At 32.3% G+C, this 23234-nt stretch overlaps 1 protein-coding gene across 1 annotated transcript; it reads right to left on the minus strand.

Moving 5' to 3' along the window:
* Positions 1 to 8105: 8105 nt before the first annotated feature.
* On the minus strand, positions 8106 to 18617 carry LOC143224129 (sodium- and chloride-dependent GABA transporter 1-like; the record flags this gene model as incomplete). Its single annotated transcript, XM_076452580.1, has 5 exons — positions 8106 to 8628; positions 13604 to 13734; positions 14538 to 14651; positions 15530 to 15651; positions 18520 to 18617. Coding segments are annotated over 5 exons (504 nt in total), but the record flags the coding sequence as incomplete, so codon positions are not given.
* Positions 18618 to 23234: the final 4617 nt, after the last annotated feature.

Genomic DNA, 23234 nt, shown 5'->3' on the forward strand with positions numbered 1-23234 from the left:
CCTTTACTTGCATGCTACGACAGTTTACTTACTGCTTAACCTGTGGGAGCTGTGGATAATTCTACATTGGATAAAATGGTTATCCTCTCTATTGTAATAAACCGTGGACAGCTGCAAATATGGCAACAAAACAGACAAAATGTGTGAAAGTATTTCAGTGATTTCAAACATGACACTCATCATTTAATACTCTCTATATATGTGACCTTTTGTACTCTCTAGTGTGACTAAAATAGAGCTTTGTATTATTTGATGTAAAGGGTGGCATTATTGTGCCTTTAACGATTTACTTACTGATGTACATATTAATAAGTTTAGTTTAAGAATTTCATTTTGTTGTTGAAAGGGCTAATTATCATGGAATTTTCTATTTACAAACCGTGGCAAGTTTCAAAATTTCTGTTGGGCCTGAAAAAAACAACACACGTATACCCAAAACACTACCCGTTTAATTAATACACTTATAACTAGAATATTCAAGTTTTATGAAAGAACTGGCCTAGGTAACGGCATTTTAGCCAGTTTGCCGAAGAATATACTGTACATATGGCCCTTGTTTCCAGAAAATTTAAGAATTTCGTCTAATCCGTTATTTGCTAGGCCATCAATTACAAAGTGAGTCCAGCCCCACGCTTTACCAACCCTTGGGAAACCTTCATTATATCTACTACACATCAGTCATTTAAGTCTATTTATGAGAGATAAAACCTCAATTATTTGGTGTGGAGGGAAAATTATTGTTATTTGTGTCAGAACTGATAATTCTTTGTTTGTTTCGTTTAAGAAAGATTGTATTGTATGCTTAGATTCTTATCTTGAAATTTGTGTGAAGTCTGTGTCTTTTATTCTCAAAACTATACGTTTTACTAAAGCATCTCGTTTTAATAACCAGCAGTAATCAGCAATCATGCTAATGTTACATCTTCCTTTATACCTCCTCTCCATTTCCCTGATGTGTTGATGAAACTATTTTTCCCCGTTATTCTTCGACAGACGGAGATTTTTAGGCAAATAGTCAATATGTGAGTGCAAGAAATGAACTTTCAAGCTCATATCCCAACCTAACACTCTGGATTTATCGAGCATGCTTTTGACAACACTTTCATAATTTGAGTCCTTGTTGTTTCCTAAAATTTGTTAATGACACCTTTAAAGGTAATCCATGGTTTGTTTTCTACTTTCCTCATTTTTCTTTCGAACTGTTTATCAGAAGTCAAACAGTTGTGTTCTCCATTAGTAACTTAAAATGAGTTTTATAACATGCACATTGGGAGATTTATATCCTCTTATTGCTATAGCGTCGAATAAATGATACTGAAAGAAATAATGCCAAAACACACGCACCAATAAATAATATCCAGAAATGATACATCATGCAGCCTGTTAACTGTTTATATACTATCGGTGTGTTTCTATTGCGTTCTAGAACAATCGTCATGATTGGTCTAGAGAAATCTTCAGCTAGTAGTTGTCAGTATTTCAAGTATAATTAAATGTGACCCAATTTTGATGAAAATGATTCACTTATGCAAAAGTGTCTATGATATTTTGCAAAAAAAAATCTGTACGTGACGAAGAAAATTTGATACTATTTAGTGTATAGAAATGATTGTGAAACATGTAAAAAGTTCAAGACAATAAAACCATCGCAAGCCCCTGTTTTCTAACAAACTTGTTAATGTATATATACATATATATCGCTTATTTTATATCTAATCACGTGGAGATATCCATATCAAATGTAATAAATATTAAATACTCCAAATAACAAACTGTTCTAACACAGAAAAGCAAAGCCCCCTGAACAGCTTGAAAATATCAAAAAAATTGTTGAAACTGCAATCAATGATCATTGATGGCACACTTCTTATACTTACTGTACATATCAGAGGGGTAAAGATGCACAAACATAGCTTCCACCACACACAGGGATAATAGCCAATCATGTGTTTCAAATTGTCGTAGAATCGATTTACTTCTACAAAACAGACTATTTTAATAACGATTCATATTAAAGGTTTTTCATTCATATAAGTTTTTGCTGACATTACCCTATGATTGCTTTATTTTGACATCATAAATTCACGTTATAATCCCATATAGATCGAAACAATTCATTTTCATTTTCGGTAGACTTTATAAAAATATTTTACTCAACTTCAGCATACGTACGTCACTAGAATATGTAGCTGAGGGTATCTCTTAAAGAAGTAAGAATTGTATAAAGGAGGATGTTCACCTTCCTTTTTTCTTTTCCAATTAAATCCGTAATAATTTCCTTAGATGCCAATTGTATATCCTGTTCTGCGGAAGGTGAAAATTGACATACTTAAGCGATTAATTACTTACGAAAATAAAAACACCTCAGTAAAACAAATAAATCCTTCACTCCAGTAAACTTGCAGCTTACTGATAATAGATTTTTAATCATATACATCATCTTATTGAAGAAAATATTGTAAGTTAAGTAACATCTAATTATCTTGAATATGTGAAAATACAAGCCATTGTTGCTAAAGAAACAAATAAATAGTGTTCAAACTATGCACTGACCACTCAAAAACATCATTTCTTTATATTTATGCAACTGTTTTCTGTTTTATATCCCGGTCGCACCAAACATGCTCGCACTTTCAGCCGTGGGGGCGTTATAATGTGACGGTCAATCCCACTATTCTTTGGTAAAAGAGTAGCCCAAGAGTTGGCGTTGGGTGGTAATGACTAACTGCCTTCTCTCACTGCTAAATTAGGAACGGCTAGCGCAGATAGCCCTCGAGTAGCTTTGTGCGAAATTCAAAACAAACAATCTTGTTTAGAAACTGAATCTTTGTAAAAATTTAGTCATGTGATAATTATAAAAATATGTTTTCCTAAAGATATAGAGGACATTCTTTTCACTCTGGAAGACGTCTATCTACACCTATCGATTAGAGTACCAGTGTATTTTAAAGTTTCTATTACTCACATTGTTGTAAGTTGTTTTTAATATTTTAATTTAAATGTTTGCAAGAGGAAGTTACTAACTGTGATGATTAATCGAGAAATTTCGATTAATATCAAGATTGATACATCAATCATAAGTAAAAGTAATTAATAATGAAGAGGCAGTTAGTTCGGTTTGTTTGATTTAGAGCAAATTTCCATAGAGTTATCTGCCGTGTAAACCGCGAGGAATCTAATACTGGATTTTAGCGCTGCCTCATCAGTGTGTGACTAATTGACCAAAGTTTTTGATTTTTTAAAGGAAGTTCTCCAGTTAGTGATGAAATTTAAATACATTTAAGTCACAATTAACATACTAAGGACACCATCTAGAAGTTATGGGATCATTATATCCTGTAGTATTGAAACATCAACTCCACTAACGATAAACTAGAAAGTTAAAAGAATTAATCATAAAGGTAGTTACACCAAATATCGAAAATATACCACAAAAAAACAGATATTTTAATTGTAACTTAAAATATCATATCACAAGGAACTGCATGTTAAAACCTGTATAGAACAGAAACTCCTTTTAGAGGATACTAATATAAAGGAATTGCTATGGCTATTGCAGCTGAGGCTGTAAGAAATAAACAGCTCTTATTAAACCATGTAGACAATACTTTGGGGATGTGGCTTATAACCAGAGCTAAACAGACATGAAAAATGAAGAAACTAGCTGGAATTATAAAATTTCAGCTGGAAATGCTCCATTCTACCGCAAATGAGATAAGAAGTTTTTTTATTTGAGATATATCATCATATCATCCATGAATCCAGCATTTACTAATAGAAAATCTTGCATTATGTTGATTAACACTGATTCTACAGCTACAGTTGTTTGACTCGATTTCTTTTAAAGAGGAACTTGCCTCCAAAAAAAAGAGAGACTCATGTAAACAGCACGTCGACATAAAGTTCAAGACAAAGAAAAGTTAAAGTTATCCTCACTGTAAAAAGTTTTTCTATACTTCGTCAAAGAATAAAGTATTTGGAAATTAACTTAATGTGGAGAGATTAATACAAGGTTAGATTAGCTTCAGATAGTTTCACAGTACATGACCCTATATCTGAAAGTAGCCTGATCAAAAAAGATGTTTTCAGTGTAAAGTCAGTCTGCTGAAGATTCCAAAGTTCTGATTGAGGCTATTCCAAAGGATCATGATGGATAGCTCTTTATCAAGTTGACAACTTCTTATATGAAGTTACCCAGCTCACTGCTCTCTCACCAAAGTATTCTAAAAGACAAAATAGTGAAAGACCTTTTGGATTGGAAAACCTTTCCTTTTGTATTCTATAAACCCAGCTTTAAGGCTTTAAGCTGATTTAAGGCTTCCTCAGGTCAAGTCATACATTACATTAGCTGTGTTGCTTAGTTTCTCTGCATATTCTACGTAAGACTTTGCTTAGTGAATATCCTCCAGATATGTGTAGAAAATGTCCAATAACCCTTTAAGTTCTTTCCCAGACAAAAATGATGATGGTTTTTTGCCGAAAGATTCATGCAATACTGTTCCATAGCTCATAAGTAGCAGTATAATATCTTGGCTGTATGTTTTCTTATGCTCATTTACGTAAATGGACCTTTGATTTTAAAATGTACAGTTTTGTCTCTCCACCATTGGGAATGAATGAAAGAATGTATCCCTATTCTATTTGATTTCAAGAACCTGAAACATTTCTACAAACAAGGCTGATTCAAAGCTTCATCCCTGATCTCAGGGAACTTCTGTAGATACAACAAATTGTGAAACAAGTTCATTGACAAGTTTCTTGGCTAGAGTCACTGCTCTCTGGTTAAAAATAACACATGTTCTCGCCATTTAATGAAATAGTTCACCACAGCCATGATGTATTTAACTAGCTGTCAATGCTGTTTCTTTCATGAACCTTTTCACTTACAGCATAGTTCACATAATGTATACCAGTTCTCTACAGATCCCCGTCATCTAATTAAATAACAGCATTTTCGTACTATCTCCAGTGTCTTCTTTATACGTAAGTTTCAGCTGTTGGAAGGTTGTGAAGATAATGATGAACTTCAAAATAAAGATATTGTTAAGTATCAACTTTAGTAGCTGTTTCTGTTCACTGTTATCTTCTCATTTTTCATGTAACAGGTTCTCTTATAGGTACATGAATTCTACACTGCCAGGTACACCTTTGTATAGAGTATTTGTTTGCCATAAAGGGTTTTCTGCACTTTTTCTGATCCAGTTTCAAAGTTGTATCATTTTCTTAAGCATCTTTTAGTTAGATTACATTAGTTATTTACCATCTCTTGTGGATGTTTCGTCTTAGACAATACTCTATTTTACTTTATGTTCCCTCCTTTCATATTATTCAATTGTTCATTAACACATTCTCTTTGGGATAATGCACAAGCAATTCCATGTTTTTTTTACTGAGTGATGCAAAATGTATTCTTAAAGTTTCCGGCACTATTTTGCTATTTTAATAGCTCTTTAGAAATTGTGCAAAACCTCCCTTCTACACATTCATTCATTTGTTGTGGTTTTACATGTAATATTTCTGATAATATTGCCATTACTGTAAAATCATTGGCATCTGAATCTAATATAAGTAAATCTTCAAGAGTTAGATATGTTAATAAAAAGCAGTAGTCATTTCTTTTCTTTTGTTGAATGTTTGTTCATAACCAATAGTCCACCAAAATATATTTAGTTTTCAAGTAATTTGTGCAGAGGATGAGCTATATCTGAAATATATTTTACAAAGTGATGATAGTACGAGAAAAGTCACAGTAATTTTCTTATTTCACACAAGAAATTTGATGTTGGCTAATTCTGAAAAAGATTCAGTCTAAGATGGATCTGTATACAGTTCATCTCTGCTAACTATATCTTCCTAGAGACTCACCTGTTTATAGAATTCTACTTAATGTTCTCTTTCCTTTCTTAACTAGCTACGAACTTTTTTATAACCTTCTTACATGTGCTTATATCGTGCTTAGAGATGAGTATGACATTTCAAGGTATTTCAGAGAGAATATAATCTACTAGTCATCCGAGTAAGATTATATAATTATTGGACAAGCCCTTCTAAATTTTCTGCGACTTTAGGGTTTTTTCTCTTCTTCATATCCTGCTCTTAAACTTTGCTTTGGTACTTCCTTCTAGTGTATTGCTCCAAACTTATTGGGTAAGGCAGCTACCATTCTTCAATAGTTGTTACAGCTCTCAGCTGAAAATTGGTTTAATGGAATTAAAGCTAGTCCTTTTAAATAGTCAAAAGGAAGAATAGCTTGTTTTGCACTATTCTACCCACTAATTTTGGAAATAATGTCGAAATGAACCTAATATGTTGCCAATGGTACCTTTCCTTAATAGGTTATTAGTTTTTTGATTGGAAAATGTACTTAAACTAGTCAACTAAATTATGGAACGTGATTTAGTATTGTCATGGTTGTAATAGTCCAAGAAGATCCTATAGTTACAAATGGCACAGTGGTAGTTAAACCACTTTCTGTTAACAGATTATTTATCATGGATAAATAATAAATCCTATAAGCACTTGTAATCCCTTTGTACATTTCCAAAGCTTCTTCATTCCTGTCTACAGTTAGATTTATCTTTATTCTTAGTTCTTCTTGAAATATTGTGTATCTTTCTTTCATCTCTTATAAGTATACATCTCTAGCTTAATGATGTTTTAATTTCCTATAATTTTTTCTTTAGTTCTTTAGTCTACAAAACTTGTATTTGCAGAAATCTCCTGCCTATTTTTTGTGTCAATACTACATTTTGGATAATGACTTAAATTGGAATTTAGACAGAGAAACAGTCTACCACTCAACATGAATCAGAGAAAAATGAACTGATGAATAAGATATCATAAATCAACTACAACCACCTGCTTAACATGATTAACAACATTAAAATCAAAACTGAATTCTTCCTAGAAGACAAGTAGGACATTGACCCTCTCTCTACAGGATTTGCTGAATTGTCCAATTTTGTGACACCAAACTGAGCTTTATTTCTTTCAACTCTTATAAGTATACGTCTCTAGCTTAATGATGTTTTAATTTCCTATAGTTTTTCTTTTTTACAATTAAAAGCAGCGTATTATTAAAAATACCTAATAAATAATTATTAAAAACAGGGACCTGTCCTTAAAACCTCTGCATATTTTTCAGTGTCAGTTCGACTCCATCTTCAGGATTAATGACAGAAATAAAATTGGGAATTGTATACCCAAATAATCTTTGCATATTAAAATGTCATCTAGACTCAAACTGTCCATAGTTATGACACATTTGTCTAGTAATTTATTATTTCCTTACTAGACCAGGTATGTCGTTCAATTTTTCTATTTCAGTAGATTCTAGAAGCTTACCACAGAATATTAAGCTAGACATGTAATTATTTAACCTTTAATCTAATCAGGCTTCAAGTATACTTGTTAAAAACTTGTTAAATTTGAGATTGAACACTAATTGTAACTGATAAGAGTTGACTTCTTCCAATAAAAATAGTTATATTAACTCCGCTGCATTAAGTAAATGGTTCTATATTTATATTCAGAGACCCTTTATCACGTGGAAAAGAATGTTGATATGAATCATAAAAATAAACTATTTTTGCTCTTGTTTAACGATACTACCCTTTCTTTATCTTGCACTGCTTTATTACAATATAAAATTATATTTGAATAATAAAATTCGGTGGGTTTTTTTGTATATGTATAAAAGAGAATACCTTACATGTTACTGTAACACTGTTTACAAATATATGTTAAAATGTTTTGGGGTAAATTTACTGTCTCTGTACAACAATAAAAAATGCAGACTGTAACTTAAATTGTAACACGAACATAATATATAAACATTGTATGAAAGCTAATCACGTATTTTATAAGCTAATATGTTTCGTATGATTGTTCCCTAGTTTTGTGAATAAATTGTGAAAATGGAATAATCAAATTAACATATTATTAAAAGAATTCTAAGCCAACTGACAAAGTCTGAAGTTTTCACTGACTGTTGTAATGTATGGTTGCAATACAAGAATTACACTCTATTGTTTATAAACTAAGTTCATTCTTGTTGCCCAATAAATTTAATTGTTAGAGTATACAAAAACTGGTTTTGAAAGATACAGAAATATACTTTTTTATTTATCGCCTAATATACACATTTGAAAGTTTCATATCTCATACATATCATTATAAAATAGTAATATATATACATGTATCAGTGAAAATGAATACATTTTAATGAAGTTAAATAAGCAAAATCACAAGGAAGGACGCGTTAAAACAGCAAATCCAAATCTCTGATTAATTATATTAGTTTGTTATGACTTAAAAACAAGCCAAAACAAAATTAAATTAAACAAAAAACCGCTGCACTAATTGAAAAGATCCCAAGACATTGTGGGATTATAAAATTTACCCTACGTTTTGGAGGTGACTGAGGAAGTAGGACCCACATTGCGGTGGGGTTACACCGTCTATCAGTCTTAAACTCCATTCGCCAGTCTCACATAAGAAATAAAAGTGCAGAAATATATATAGAAATAGAAATTAGGAGAGCTAGATGTGGGTGCTCAAGCCCACAACGTCCCACATCTACTTCATCCTTCACTGCTTGCAGACTGTTGTGAGAAGGTAACTGCTCTCCTAAGTAAAGAAGAAAAAAATTGAAATAAAAATAAGAAAAATAAAATAAAATATTATCATTTGGGATTAAGTAAGTTGAAAAGTTACTTATTGGAGTTAGCATTCCAGCCCCCAATATGGTAAAGGCACTAACTGACAGTACAGCAAACGAACTATACTAGCATAAAGCGTCCCATTCAGCTATCCAAACAAATTAGTATAAAGTTCTTGAAAATTCTTCTAAGTTCGAAAAATTCTCTATCAGCTACTTAGCACTGAATCTACCTGAAATGCTATGGAAAATGGGTAAATTTGAAAATTTCATTACCCAGGTCACAAAAGCAAAGTTTGAAGAGAAAAATAGGTCTTTTCCATTTACTTTAGGCATAAGCAATTGGGAAATAACACTTTCTGCCCAGGATCAAGACAAAGTAAAATATTTTTTACATAGTGCACTATGTTATACAAATTTTGTTCCTGGATAGCATGTGTTATTTTTTAATTGCTTCTGTTGTAAAAGTACAGAAAATAATCATTATTCCTTTCAAACTTTGCTTTTGTGACCAGGATAATGAAATTTAGAAATTAATCTATTTTCTATGTAAAAACGGGCAAATTTGCATTTTTACTTTACATAAGGTCAGAATAAAACGTGAATCTAGATTTACATGTATTTATACTAAAGTTATATAAAAATGTTTAGAAGTGATTAGATTTTCGAGATTTGCGACTGTAATGTGAATCACTTTCACGTATCAGCCCTCAAATATAGCAAACGAACTGTACTAGCATAAAGCGTCCCATTCAGCTATCCAAACAAATTAGTATAGCTCCCAACCACCACTCATTCACCATGTCTACTGTGACAACCATGTTCTAAACAAGCCCTTGTAAGCGTAAAGGTGTACATCCACATCAAGTAGTGCTAAGTTGTTAAATGACCTTACTCATAACTAAAAATAGTTATTAGAAATTTTAAGTAAAATTTTTCTCATTTTTATTTCTCTATATTTATTTAATACGCTCTTATATTTGTTACTCAATAGTTTAATGATTTTATTTAAAGTTTCTTTTTAAATCCATTTACTATTAATTTTTGTATCAGTATTTCATTGTTTGTTTGTTTTTGGAATTTCGCACAAAGCTACTCGAGGGCTATCTGTGCTAGCCGTCCCTAATTTAGCAGTGTAAGACTAGAGGGAAGGCAGCTAGTTATCACCACCCACCGCCAACTCTTGGGCTACTCTTTTACCAACGAATAGTGGGATTGACCGTCACATTATACGCCCCCACGGCTGGGAGGGCGAGCATGTTTAGCGCGACGCGGGCACGAACCCGCGACCCTCGGATTACGAGTCGCACGCCTTACGCGCTTGGCCATGCCGGGCCGTCAGTATTTCAATATTACTGATAAAATATTATAATTTATTACAAAATTTACAATATCTGAATAACTGCGAAATTATAATGCTTATAACAGAAGGGCATGGTACATTGGAAAGGCAAAATATTTTCTTTTATCAAAAATATATACATTGATATCCTTATCAGTTAAACTATGTAACACAAATTTTGTTCCTGGATAGTATGTTTTATTTCTTAATTGCTTATGTTGTAAAAGTATACAGATAATTACCATTATTCCCCTCAAACTTTGCATTTGTGACCTGGATAATGAAATGTAGAAATTCACATATTTTCTAAGTAAAAATGGGCAAATTTTCACATTTTCATTTACATAAGGTTTAAATAAAACAACATATGAATCAAGATTTACATTATTTATACTAAAGTTATACAAAAATGTTTAGAAATGAGAAGTTTTTCGAGATTTGCGGCTGTAATGTAAATCACTTTCACGTATAATGTTTTTGATATACGCTCCTTGGTAGCGGCATTCAAATTCCAGTATATTTTGGTGGAAGCGCTTGCCTTGCTGCTCTAAGTATGTTCCCATATTCTCCTTGAATTTATCAAGATGAGCGTCAAGGGTATGGACTTTCAGAAACATCCTGCAGCTCATTTTGCCGTAATTCTTCACCAGAGCCTCAACTAGTTCCACTTAATTTTCGGCCTTGTGATTGCCCAAGAAATCTCATATAACTGCGACAAAGCTGTGCCAAATTGTCTCATAAGACCCAATTTTATGTGCAATGGTGGGAACAACACCTTCTGGAAGTCTACAAGTGGCTCACACTTGACATTGTGCCTCCCCACAGAGAACTAGTTTCGTTGTGGCCACTGCTTCCTCTTGTAGTGTGCTGCGGTGTCTCTGCTGTCCCAAAGGCAAAGATAACAGGGAAACATGATAAAACCTCCTTGGAGACCCATCAGGAATGCCACCATTTTAAAGTCTCCGATAATCTCCCAGCCATACTCATCATACTTCAACGTTTCTAGCAAGGCTTTGACGCTATTGTATTCCTCTTTGAGGTGCACCGAAAGATATTTAAATTTTAAAAGGTGTAAAATTTGTATAATATAAAGTATTACTATTCCAGCAAGCAAAATTGTCCGTCTTACCTTCCAGAGTTTTTTGCAGGGCTCGCAGGTAAAATGAGGTGCCCGGGGTCTGTCTTTATTCCCGGCAGGCATGGCGAAATATGCCTTGTAGACGTCTCACATTTTAGCAGATGTTGTCACAAGAGTACTTTTTCGCTCTTGTCTTTATAAATTGGCCACATACACTGCAGAATGCGTCTGGAGAATGCTTGCAGCTTCTTGATGAAGAAAATAAAATCAGATAGGTCTATGTGTTCACTTCGGCAGCTTGAACTAAACTGAAGTGGTGAGTGGTGAGCCCCTGTATGTATATTACTATGGAAGCTTCTTGAAAATTATCGTAAGTTCTACAACACTCTAGAAACTTCGTGTAAGTTGTACAACATTCTAGAAAGTTTTTGAAAATTCTTGTAAGTTCGAGAAAATTTTATATCAGCTGCTCAGCACTAAATCTACCTGGAATGTTGTGGAAAATGGGTAAATTTGAAAAGTTTGAAGAAAAAAATAGGTCTTTTTTATTTACTTTAAGCATAAGCAGTTGGTAAATAACACTTTCTGCCCAGAAACAAGAAAAAATAAAAATTTTGTTACATAGTGTTATTTTAATTTCTAAATCTAAATTATGTATTTCTCTATTAACATGTGTTACAATGTTATAATACTTGTTTTGGTAAACTAATAGCTTTCTTGTAACTTTTGGAACATAATTAAACCTAGACATTGATGACAATCACATTACGATGGACTCATCACTCTCCATTTATATAAACACTAATCTTAGTAACATGGTCAGCCTTTATAAATTATATTTAATGCTTTACTTATAAAACTAAACTGTAAAATAAATGTTAGGTTAAATTATTGTTTTGAGACTTTGTTACTATAATGTCAAGTCTACATGCTTATCATACCAACTCGCCCTTTGGTGCCACTACGTGATTCTATTAACATACATTCGTTTCAAATGTTATGACAACATCTACTTGTCATCTTGTTTACGCCTTTCCTCCTCTTGGGGTAGCCAATTAGCGCGTGTGTCTGAAAAAAAATCGAATTAACTACTACTGATGTTCATTAATTACTCTCTTATTGGTTACTTTACCAGTTCTGGAATGTATATCTTTCTCATATTCTACTTAATGTATGGAATTGCTAAATCACTACGTCTTCATCAGCAATGACACGTTCCTTCCAGCAAACTCATACCTAAATTAAAATATTATAAATATAGTTTGGTGCTGTATAATAATGTATTAACCACACTATTTACATAATAATATTCAATGTATCTGTGTGTGTGTGTTACGTAACTCCTCTTAAACCGCTGGTCGTACCAATTTCTATATGGTACCAAACGAATCGTTTATGTCTCTACATTTGCACAAAGGCAAACTTTTCGCCTAACTACTTAGAGAACCTGGGTTTTTCGCGAAAACACTTTACGGAGATTCCCGGACCCCAGACCCTAAATTTGGCATATAAACACCTTAGGTCTACTAAGTACCGTCCGTAACTTGGTTAAATAAATTAGATTTGCATTATAGCGGCCTTGTGAATGGGAGCCACAAACCCACTACTTCGCTAACATCTGTTATATCCAGTACCGACAAGGCCTCTTATCCAATACCAAGGTTTTTCAGGCTGACAGATATAGTAGTGGCTGAGAGCTATTTATATTAGTAAATAATTTGACAACAGCTATTTACCTTGAAACTGGATTAAGTTGGTGAAATGTAATTGTTTTGTCATAGCAAGTCATAATTAGAATAAAGATTTTAGCACTATGTTATTCATTTAATTTTAACACCACATATTATTAATTTTGGGTAGTAAATAACTGGAAATTTTATTTGTATCTTTGTTTCTTGTTAAGCACAAACCTTATCCTTCCAATGTTATTGAAACTTGAATTTTAGCGTTATCAGCCGTCAGTTGCACAAATAAGCGAATCAGTAAACTAATCTTCTTGATCTTGGAGCAAGTAGGTATTAATTATTTACTTTTCAGAAGAACTGGCTAACCAGAAACTTTGTATTATTTCTTCTGTAACAAGTCAAACTTCCAAAAATCCAACAGGAAGAAATTCAGAATAAAATTAAGGAAAAGTTTGTTTGTTCGTTTTTTGTTAAATTTCGCACAAAGCTACTCGAGGACTATCTGCGCTATCCGTCCCTAATTTAGCAGTGTAAGACAAGAGGGAAGTCAACTAGTCATCACCACCCACCGCCAGCTCTTGGGCTCTTTTTTTTACCAACGCATAGTTGGATTGACCGTCATATTATAACGCCCTCACGGCGAGCATGTTTGGTGCGACGTGGATTGGAACCCGCGACCCTCAGCTTACAAGTCGAACGCCTTAACCCACCTGGCCATGCCGGGCCTTAAGGAAGAGAGTAAATATTATTTCAATCATTATGAGCTTCATACTTTGGTTTATTAACGGTATCTAATGGTCTAGCTTGAGAATAGATATTCGTTTAGAATTAAAGCTTACCTGAGATATAAATCCAAGACTAATAATGTAAGAAGTAAAACACACGATAGCTATAAATAGTTCTTTGTGGGGACGCAATATTCTTGGCCACTCGTCAGTTATGGCCGTGACAAACCTTTCATTGTGCAGGACTGTCAACAAGTAAATAGAACAAAGCAATAATTTTAATTTACCTGGCGCTTTCTTAAATATATATAACACGAAACTTCAAAAACTAACCAGTTATTATGTTCTAATATTATATAGAATCCTTACATACGTGTAATTCAAATGATTTTTGTCAAGATGCTTGAAAATTAAAACTTCATGTTGCAAGACTGTTAGTTAATATTGTTTGGTTATTTTATATTGGGCTGTATCCTCGATAATTATAATAAATAATGACATTCTAATCGCCAAATAAATTATTTTTTTCCATAGTTTGATAAGTGAATTAACTTTGCTTGATTGGTTGATTACTAGTAAGTATAAAGCTATACAATGAGCTATCTGTGCTCTTTCCACGATAAGTATCGAAACTCGAATTGTACTGAAATAATCCTTCAGTCTCACCCATGAACCACTGAAAGGCAACATATTAACTAATAAATAATGCATTATATTTCAGTCTAACTGGAATAGAGATATGTTATTTTCATTCAAAATATCAATCTTATTTCCTTTTCTTCGATTCTTTTTCTGTAGTTTTTAGTGTTCATTTCATGACTTTTTGCACCCTTTGTTGTATGCTTAATTTTTAATTTTTTCGAAGTCTGCAAAAGAAAATTTAGTCATCTGGCCAGTCCTTTAAAGGAAAATCTCCTGAAACTAGGTTTGTAAAGCACAAGAAGATGATACAGCACAAGAGATTTGATCTTCGATATCACACCATTTTAAAACACTCGGATAACAATTTATTGATCAATTGTTTTACCTTTATTTAGTACGTCAACTTACTGACTGTCGAGACCTAGCATTATAACCAGCAAAAAGAAAAGAACAGCCCATAGTGGAGAGATAGGAACTTTTAGAGTAACTAAAGGGTAGGCCAGGAAAGAAAGTCCAGGACCTCAGTCAGCTATTGATATTTCTAGATAAACTTAGAAAACACTTATTTTCAATTAAGTGTTCATATGAATTCTTAGGTTTTCTTGTTCTTTATATTTCCTAACTGTTTCATAATATAGTGTAAACAGCAGTATAGATGATAAATAAAGACTACACTTAAGAACAAAAACCATTCTGAAATAATGCACACGTGATGAATATTTTCGTTACTAAATTATATTTACTACTCTGCTTTTTACACCATAGCATACATACATAATGATTACAATAAAATCATTTTATGTACTTGGAAAAACTAGAGGCTATGACCTCCCATGTTTTAATTCGTTTTTAATCATATGAATGGTTACTAAACGTTACACTGGTGTCGGAAGAAGATGTAGGTGTCCAGTGAAAGAGCTCTTTCCCAGGGAGGGCTTTTGAATCGATTAGATATAAGGAATATAATTATCTTATACGTGTTATATATATAGCACTTACTCTGTTTGATGCATTTATCACTACAAAAAGCGTTTGTTTCTAGAATTAATGACAATAACGTGAGATTATATCAAATATAAAAATATAACACAACGTTTTCAGTGTGTAATCTCAGCATCTGTTTTCATCAAGAGTTGATGAAAATTTAGAAGATTGTCGTATAAAATGTTAACCATTTTTAAGCATTGTCGCACATAATATATTTTTTGTATATGCAAACGTAGCAGAAGACAATCGATTAAACATTATCAGGATATAACTGGGCGTATTTAAATACTATTAAACACATCACACATTAAAACTCTTAAGAATGTTTTTACCTGAAACGAGAATTATAAGAAATAGAAGAGTACGAAAACGAGACTGTTATCATATCAGTTAATTAATAATTTTATTTACCAGATGCAGCAACTTCTATTGGTTTCTGTTGTTCATGTGCCATAAACACAACAACAGAAAATATCACAAAACCAGAGAACATGGATGTTCCACTGTTGATACAAGATACGATGAGAGCGTCCCTGAAATAATAATAAATAACATAATAATAAAAAAGTTGGTCTTAAATTAAAGTTACAATGAATCGATTATAGTTTTTTATATGTTTTGTAACTGAGCTATATTAGTATTAATAGTTAAAATGTTCAATATATATTTTATATATGTATTCATTTACGCATTTTATTATGAGGAATATTTTTCATTGTTTGCCTACTACGTGAAGCTAGAAAAACCTGTCTCGTAAGTTGGCCGAATCTTGGGAAATATTACTGTAGTTACGGTTTAAAACATGGTTAACAGCGAGGGTACCCAAGTGATTAATTGATGTGTTACAATCATGGTAATTAAATTATCATGATTATAATGCATTAATTAAATCTTAAATTGGTTTTAACAATTACTGGCTTCAATTTTAATACTCATCTCTGTAAGTATTTTGCTGTGAGCAGAATTTAATGAGAATTGATAAACATCATAATTATTATAAACATTTTACTGAATCAGATCTATCTTAATACTAAAATGAAAAGTTGAACATTCTTATATACTATCGGTACTGTTCAACGTAAAAAGGTATTTATTTTTATTTAAGGGAGCTAAAGATTATGGGCAAGCGCGTTAAGGCGTGCGACTCGTAATCTGAGGGTCGTTGGTTCGCATCCGCGTCACGCCAAACATGCTCGCCCTCCCAGCCGTGGGGGCGTTATAATGTGACGGTCAATCCCACTATTCATTGGTAAAAGAGTAGCCCTGTGGGGGCGTTATAATGTGACGGGTAATCCCACTATTCGTTGGTAAAAGAGTAGCCCAAGAGTTGGCGGTGGGTGGTGATGACTAGCTGCCCTCCCTCTAGTCTTACACTACTAAATTAGGGACGGCTAGCACAGATAGCCCTCGAGTAGCTTTGTGCGAAATTCCGAAACAAACAAACAAGCTAAAGATTATATGCTAGTTTCTCAGAATACTGACGCAAAATTAGTTAATAACATAAGAAACTTAAAATATATGTTTTATAAAATTACTATCGTATCAGTTTCGTATTTGAATAAATGGTACCAGCATCTATCTTTGTTTATTGCAGAATTTTCGAGCAAAGCTAATGTAATATTTTTTTGGATTTTAAAGTAATAATAACGTCTCAGATTTCTACATAAAGATCACATATGTATAGTTTATAATTTAAAAAAATCGAATCTTTATGGATTTTGTTTCTTGTAGTGAAGCCACCTAATTTCTTATGGCTTGAAATAACAGTTATGAGTAAGAACACAGCACAACATGGACTTTAGAATTTGTATATATTATTCTATTTGAATAAAATGTTTTAGTTTACTTACTGGTATGAGTGTTTTTTAAAACATGTGCGACGTTTCAATCAATGATGCCATAATTCTCAAGTACATATATTTTAACTGTAAAGAAGAGTTTTGTATTTATATCAACAGTTAAGGAAACAATAATATATTCAGATTGGAGATTGAATAGTAGTTGCTTACGCATGTACTTATCAAAACTCGTGAATTATCAGATAATGTATTTATGTCAACAATAAAGTTGAATACGTGGAAGATTTTCTCCAAAAGATTTGGATAAGATTAAGAAGTAATGATCAAAACTTACAAAACCATGCCTTTATTTTATTTTTATTTTTTTACAGAAACGGCCAGAGTGGGATCCCAGCGGTTAGAATACTAGACTTGACAACCGATAATTTCAAGATTGAGATGTGGCACTACCAGAAATAATTCGCTGTGTATGTGTTATAAATCTTAGTTAATCCTGTTATTTGGTTAAAGGTAACTGCTTCAGGCGGCAGGTGCTAGCGACTAGGTTTTTTCGCTTGTTCTGTAGTTCAAATCTAAAGACGACTATATATCAGCTATAGAGTTTTCTGATCTCGCTGTTTAGCCAGTTGTAAAATTTTTTAAGTGAAATGTTTATGTAATGAAGTTTGTGTGATAGTATCGTGTAATTCTGTTCACATTTATCTTTTTAATGTTTATATCATTTTCTTTCTTTTCTTACTTGAAAAAATCTGAATTTTCAAACTGAGCGACACTACAGGGATCAGAAAACCCTATGATTTATTTAGACCCGTCCAACATGTTTTTCAGTGTTGAAACTGAGGGTTATAACACTAAAACTCGTGTTTCAATGGCAGTAGTGGTCAGAACACACGTACTGAATCGTGTCCCTTTGTGCTAGGCAAAACACAAACAAAAATTTATAAACTGAACTATACACCAAAAGAATGGCAGTCATCACAAGTATTTGTTTTGGTCTTTGAACAAACTAACTAAATTAATTGTCCATTTTTGGCATAACTACAGTCAAAATGCAAAGTGCCTTCAGCAGCAATACGTTTCGAATCCCAAAATATTTTGATACACAGCCCTACACGCTTACAGCTTGGCCACTCCCAATCCTATTTAAATTACACAAGCCGTTAGAGACTCATCTGTATAGTAAATAAATGAAAATAATTATAATAATAAGTGCAATTTCGTTAATTAATTATCTATAAATATTCAGTCGCCAGATAATCACTGTTCAGTATAAAAAGGACTCGTTATTCAAATAATGTTATGAAATGTAGGATTATGAATTTGTAAACATTTTGATTACACTTATTGTTAATTAGCAAACGTCGTTATCGTTTACCGCACATACTTTTTTGAAATACTTTCCTAAAATCCTGTTTAGAATATCTCTAATCCTTTTAAACATTGGTATAGTCCATGTAAGTTATTTGTGAATGTTACTAAGATAGTGGTTTGTCACGTGTTTAGAAACGATGTTAGAAACCATGCTCATATTACACTTTATTACCTAAAACGTCAGTAGAATATTGTTGTAAACCTTACTATAGAATTATCAATGATACTTACTTACAAACGTTGTTGTGATATTTATTATAACTACCCAGAGTGATAAGGGACCCGAATCCAAGTCCGTAAGAGAAAAATATCTGAGTGGCAACATCGATCCATACCGACACGTTGTTAAATCAAATATACATGTATAAGTAAGAAAAGGGTTTCCGAGTTTCCATCGATTGTTTGTTTTGAATTTCGCGCAAAGGTACTAAAGAGCTATTTGCGCTAGCCGTCCGTAATTTAGCAGTATAAGTGTTAAGGGCGTTGAGTCATAATCTGACGGTCGCGGGTTCGACTCCCCATCGCACCAAACATGCCCGTCCTTTCAGCTGTGGGGGCGTTATAATGTTTCAGTCAATCCCACTATTCGCTGGTTAAAGAGTAGCCCAAGTGTTGGCAGTGGGTAGTGATGACTAGCTACCTTCCTTCTAGTCTTACACTTATACATGTATAAGTAATTATTTAATACACAATTAACGTACTAATTATAATTTTTGCTTCTGTATCTAATTAGCATGACATGCATTTTACAGTTCCTAATTAATGTCTATAATTAGTTTATTTGTATAGCATCTACTCACCCTGTTTATTTACATTCCATGTTTGCCTTATATGTTGATTCGTTTTGTTAGCGTTTAAAGTTTCTACATAAATAGTTATGTTTAACCATTACTATTTTTACCTTTCTATAAACATTTTCACAACTTTTGTCGAAATATTGTTTTTGCTGACTGAAAATTTACGTACATAGGTTTGATAAATAATATTTTACCATTTTCTGCTATACGTTTGTCATCATATGATTTCTAGATACTTAATGATCAGCGTATTAACACAAATACAAAAGAGGAAGACTCTTTCAACTTCGTTGATTATTTTATTTTGACACAACCCAGTTGATGCAAGTTGACAAGGCTAGATCCTTGTGTAAAACTAAGGGGATGTTCTCACCTAAAGATGAAACAAGTAATGCGTTTGGTTGTATAAAACTGACAGACAAATATAAAATTTATTTCTGTGTCTTTCTAAACTTCACTTTATATACACTATAACATTTAAACTTGTAAATAAGCATCTGATGCATTATTTTTCACTTCATTTACACTTTATAGAAAGATAACCAGATATATATTAATTGTCAGTTATAAATTAGTGTCCTGTAAATTTTATATATAAAACTGACGTTTCATTTTGAGCTAGTATGTTTTAAGCAAATATTAATTTATTATGTAAGTAAAATCTCAGACTTAACAAGTATCACACATGCTTATACATTTATTAACCAAAGTTCAAAGTAAAATAATATATTATTTACATAAATGTCTTAGTTTATAAAATACTACATTACCTTTCGTATACCTTCTGTATATTTTGTCCATACTAATATTTCTTCATTTTGTTGAATATGTAAGATTTTTATTATAGTTTATAAGTGAAAACGTTAGTGTACATTTTTTTTGTATTTTGCTAAGTTCATCATGTTCAACAAACGCATTTTACAATCATTACTCAGTAAGATTTAACTGTGCCCAACAATTTGTTCAAAAGTTCTAACAGGATCAATCAGAAAATATAACTTACACTCACCTTACACTGGTAATTCGTTAACAAAAAACAACTTCAGTGAATTACATGTCTAGCATAGTAGTTTATGATAAATTACACCCCATGAATAACTAGTTTTTTACAAGTATTTTTGCAAATATAAATTTCCATTTAGGTGCAACTCATATTTTATCACAGCCCAATAAGCTATTATTAATATATATAAACAAATTCACAGACTTAAGTATCATACATACTGAAACATTTGTTAACAAAACTTCAAAATGCATGAATATACCATTTATAAAAGCTACAAACACCTTAATTTATAGAATACTGACCTACAGCTCAATGTAATAATGCCTATGCTATATACTTGTTCCACAATTTATTAGTCAAATAAAATAAATCACCGCAAACGAATCATAATGGACATTCCCAAAAGTGATTCAACCTAATAGAATTTTAGAAAGTTTCTTCATTTAGAAATTCCACAAAACATATCATGTACTTGAGATCCAAAACTAATTTCACTATCTTCTGTCACGTTGGACATTAGATCTTTCGACCTTCACATTTCTTCTCCCTATCACTTAAAACTGACGTTTTACACCATAGCCTAACATGTTATCACCAATATATGTAGGCACAATCATAAACTTGTCAAGAATCACATGTACTGGATTATTTAATAACAAATATTCAAGTTTGAAAAAGGCGACTTTGTTCAAGGTTAATCGCAAATAATGTGTATAAATTGAATATACATACACGACATTCTTATGATGTTAGGGTACAATAGCAAGTTATTTTCTGTTTCAAGTTGCTACTGTCTGTTTTTAATTTAGAACTCGTATATTTATATTGTTGTTTCAAAGTATAACTCACCCAGATCTCTACATAGTATAATTTCTTCCAGGTGTAATTTGTTAAACACATAAGGGAATAAAAGTGTATTGCCTGTTATACGATTTGGATTGTGTTCTTCAAAATCGTCTGAGGAAAGGTTAGCTGACAACTGGATATTATTTGATATTTTGAAATAACACAAACTGAAACACGAATGAATTATAACGTACTGGACTGCCAATTCCAGTATGTTTCATACAAGTCTAATATATTTCACTTAGCATGCAATTCTTGTATACTTTCTACTCAGTTGAACTCTCCTACTAACATTTAGCATTAGTTATATGGCAGTCAATAACCTCAACTTGAGAATCAACTGTTCTATTGTTCTACACAATTTTAACCTAATGAAAAGCAAAAAAATAATATATGTCACTAATTGTAACTGTAAAACTTAGATATTTCATATATAGACATTGAGAATCTGTAAATATTGTAATATTTACGGAAATTAGATATTCGCTTTAGTAACAGTCACATTATTAATATCATGCATCACCATTCATTTATATTTTATAAAATATCATAACCTCTATTTCTTTAGGTTCCGAACGAAAAATGAGATGTGTTCACGTATTTGATGAAACAGAGTAAACACTATCAGGCTTTTATACCATATATAAAATGGAAAATGTATTAAATACTGTGATGTTACATCACTGTTGTTGGAAAAATGAGTACCGTGAATACTATAACGGATGTTTTCAATGTGGTGTTATACTTGTAAGATTTGTTTTACAAGAAAAGACATATCTATCTTTTTATACGAAACCAGTTTATAAAGAGGGTCCGTATAAAAAACATGTCAAATATTCACCAACTTTATTAATGTTATCTCCAGAAGCCACTGGTTAAAGATGTATGGCCGCTATAGACCATGCCTCCTACTGTTAAGATAGCATTATTGATATTGCATAAAATATGACAACAAAATTTCAGTTTTGACATCTTGCATATTAAACAAATTGCTATTAGATTTAAGCAAGTAAGTAAAGCCATTCTACTAACAGAAATACGATATGGTTATAACACGTTATCACACGGTTCTCTCTTGAGTTAGTCATAAAATCTTATATTAAGGAGCCAACAGTGCCTAGCAGGAATAAAATGAACATTATCCATTCTTGCATTGGTGTTACAATAACAAATAAATAGGTGCACAATGTAGATATTCTTTGTCTATTTTTGTTGGCTAAAGGATAACCAAGTTTAGAGAACCGTGCTTGATGACAGCCTCATAGACTGTCTGAGTATACAGCCGGAGGCCCATAAAATGTAGACAAGAATTTCGACAGTAGGTGATGTAGTTTTCCTTGTATGATATACAAAACACTTATGTTCAATCTAGGTTAAATGTACGATGACTTTCTTGAATTATGGGAACATCCAAATGCATGAAAGCTTACCTAGAATTTAATCAGCTGAGATGTTTATAGTTTGTTAGAGTATCTTAAAGTTTTGTTAATAGATGTTTCAGTACCCTTCTCAAAACTGGTTTTACCCTGATGTTGTAAAGTGTATTCTGTAATGATGAATAGAAAATATGTTGGATGTATAAGATGCAAAAAATAAGTACTTGATTTTTAATTAAAAGTCTTTTTAAAATTATGATTGTCAACTTTTGTTTGAGTCATAGACTCTGTTTATCTGAGAAAAATAAATTTGATGACGTAATCACATGTTGAGACACTCTACAATGAACTAATCATCTTATTCAACTAATCGCCTATAGAACATTAATAACATATTCTACCTAGTAACACTATTTACCTTTGTAAAACAGGTACAATACAATTAAATATATAAAATAAAACTATTAACATAAGTTGAGCCAAGTAGAAATCTGTATGCAGTCTTGCAGAAGTATAGAAACACTGTCCACCTACAAAACCTTGGTAACAACATCTGCCTTCAGCAAGGTGCCCTCTTGTGCCACTTTGTAAAACATCAACTCCTATTCATATGTTTCTTTCTCAGTAATACTCAAACTATTATGTAATATAACATTTCCTGGTAACGTGCTCTCTGGCAGCAGACAACACCCGTCGTCAAGTGTCATGACTGCATGGCAAGCTTCACCATCCAAGTCAATCTTAAGTACTTACCGCTAATTCACTAGGGAACCTCTTTATAGGATTCAGCGTTTAACACAGAAATATCCTTAAGATTTTTAAAGTGATACATGCTCTACAGTGTTTAACATACTATAGAATACATTCTCTGTATAAATTCTAACATTTAAAAAGAGGTGAGTCCTAAAGCTTATTGAACTT

The sequence above is a fragment of the Tachypleus tridentatus genome, chromosome 8 (genome assembly GCF_004210375.1).
Source record: "Tachypleus tridentatus isolate NWPU-2018 chromosome 8, ASM421037v1, whole genome shotgun sequence".
NCBI classification, from domain to species: Eukaryota; Metazoa; Arthropoda; class Merostomata; order Xiphosura; family Limulidae; genus Tachypleus; species Tachypleus tridentatus.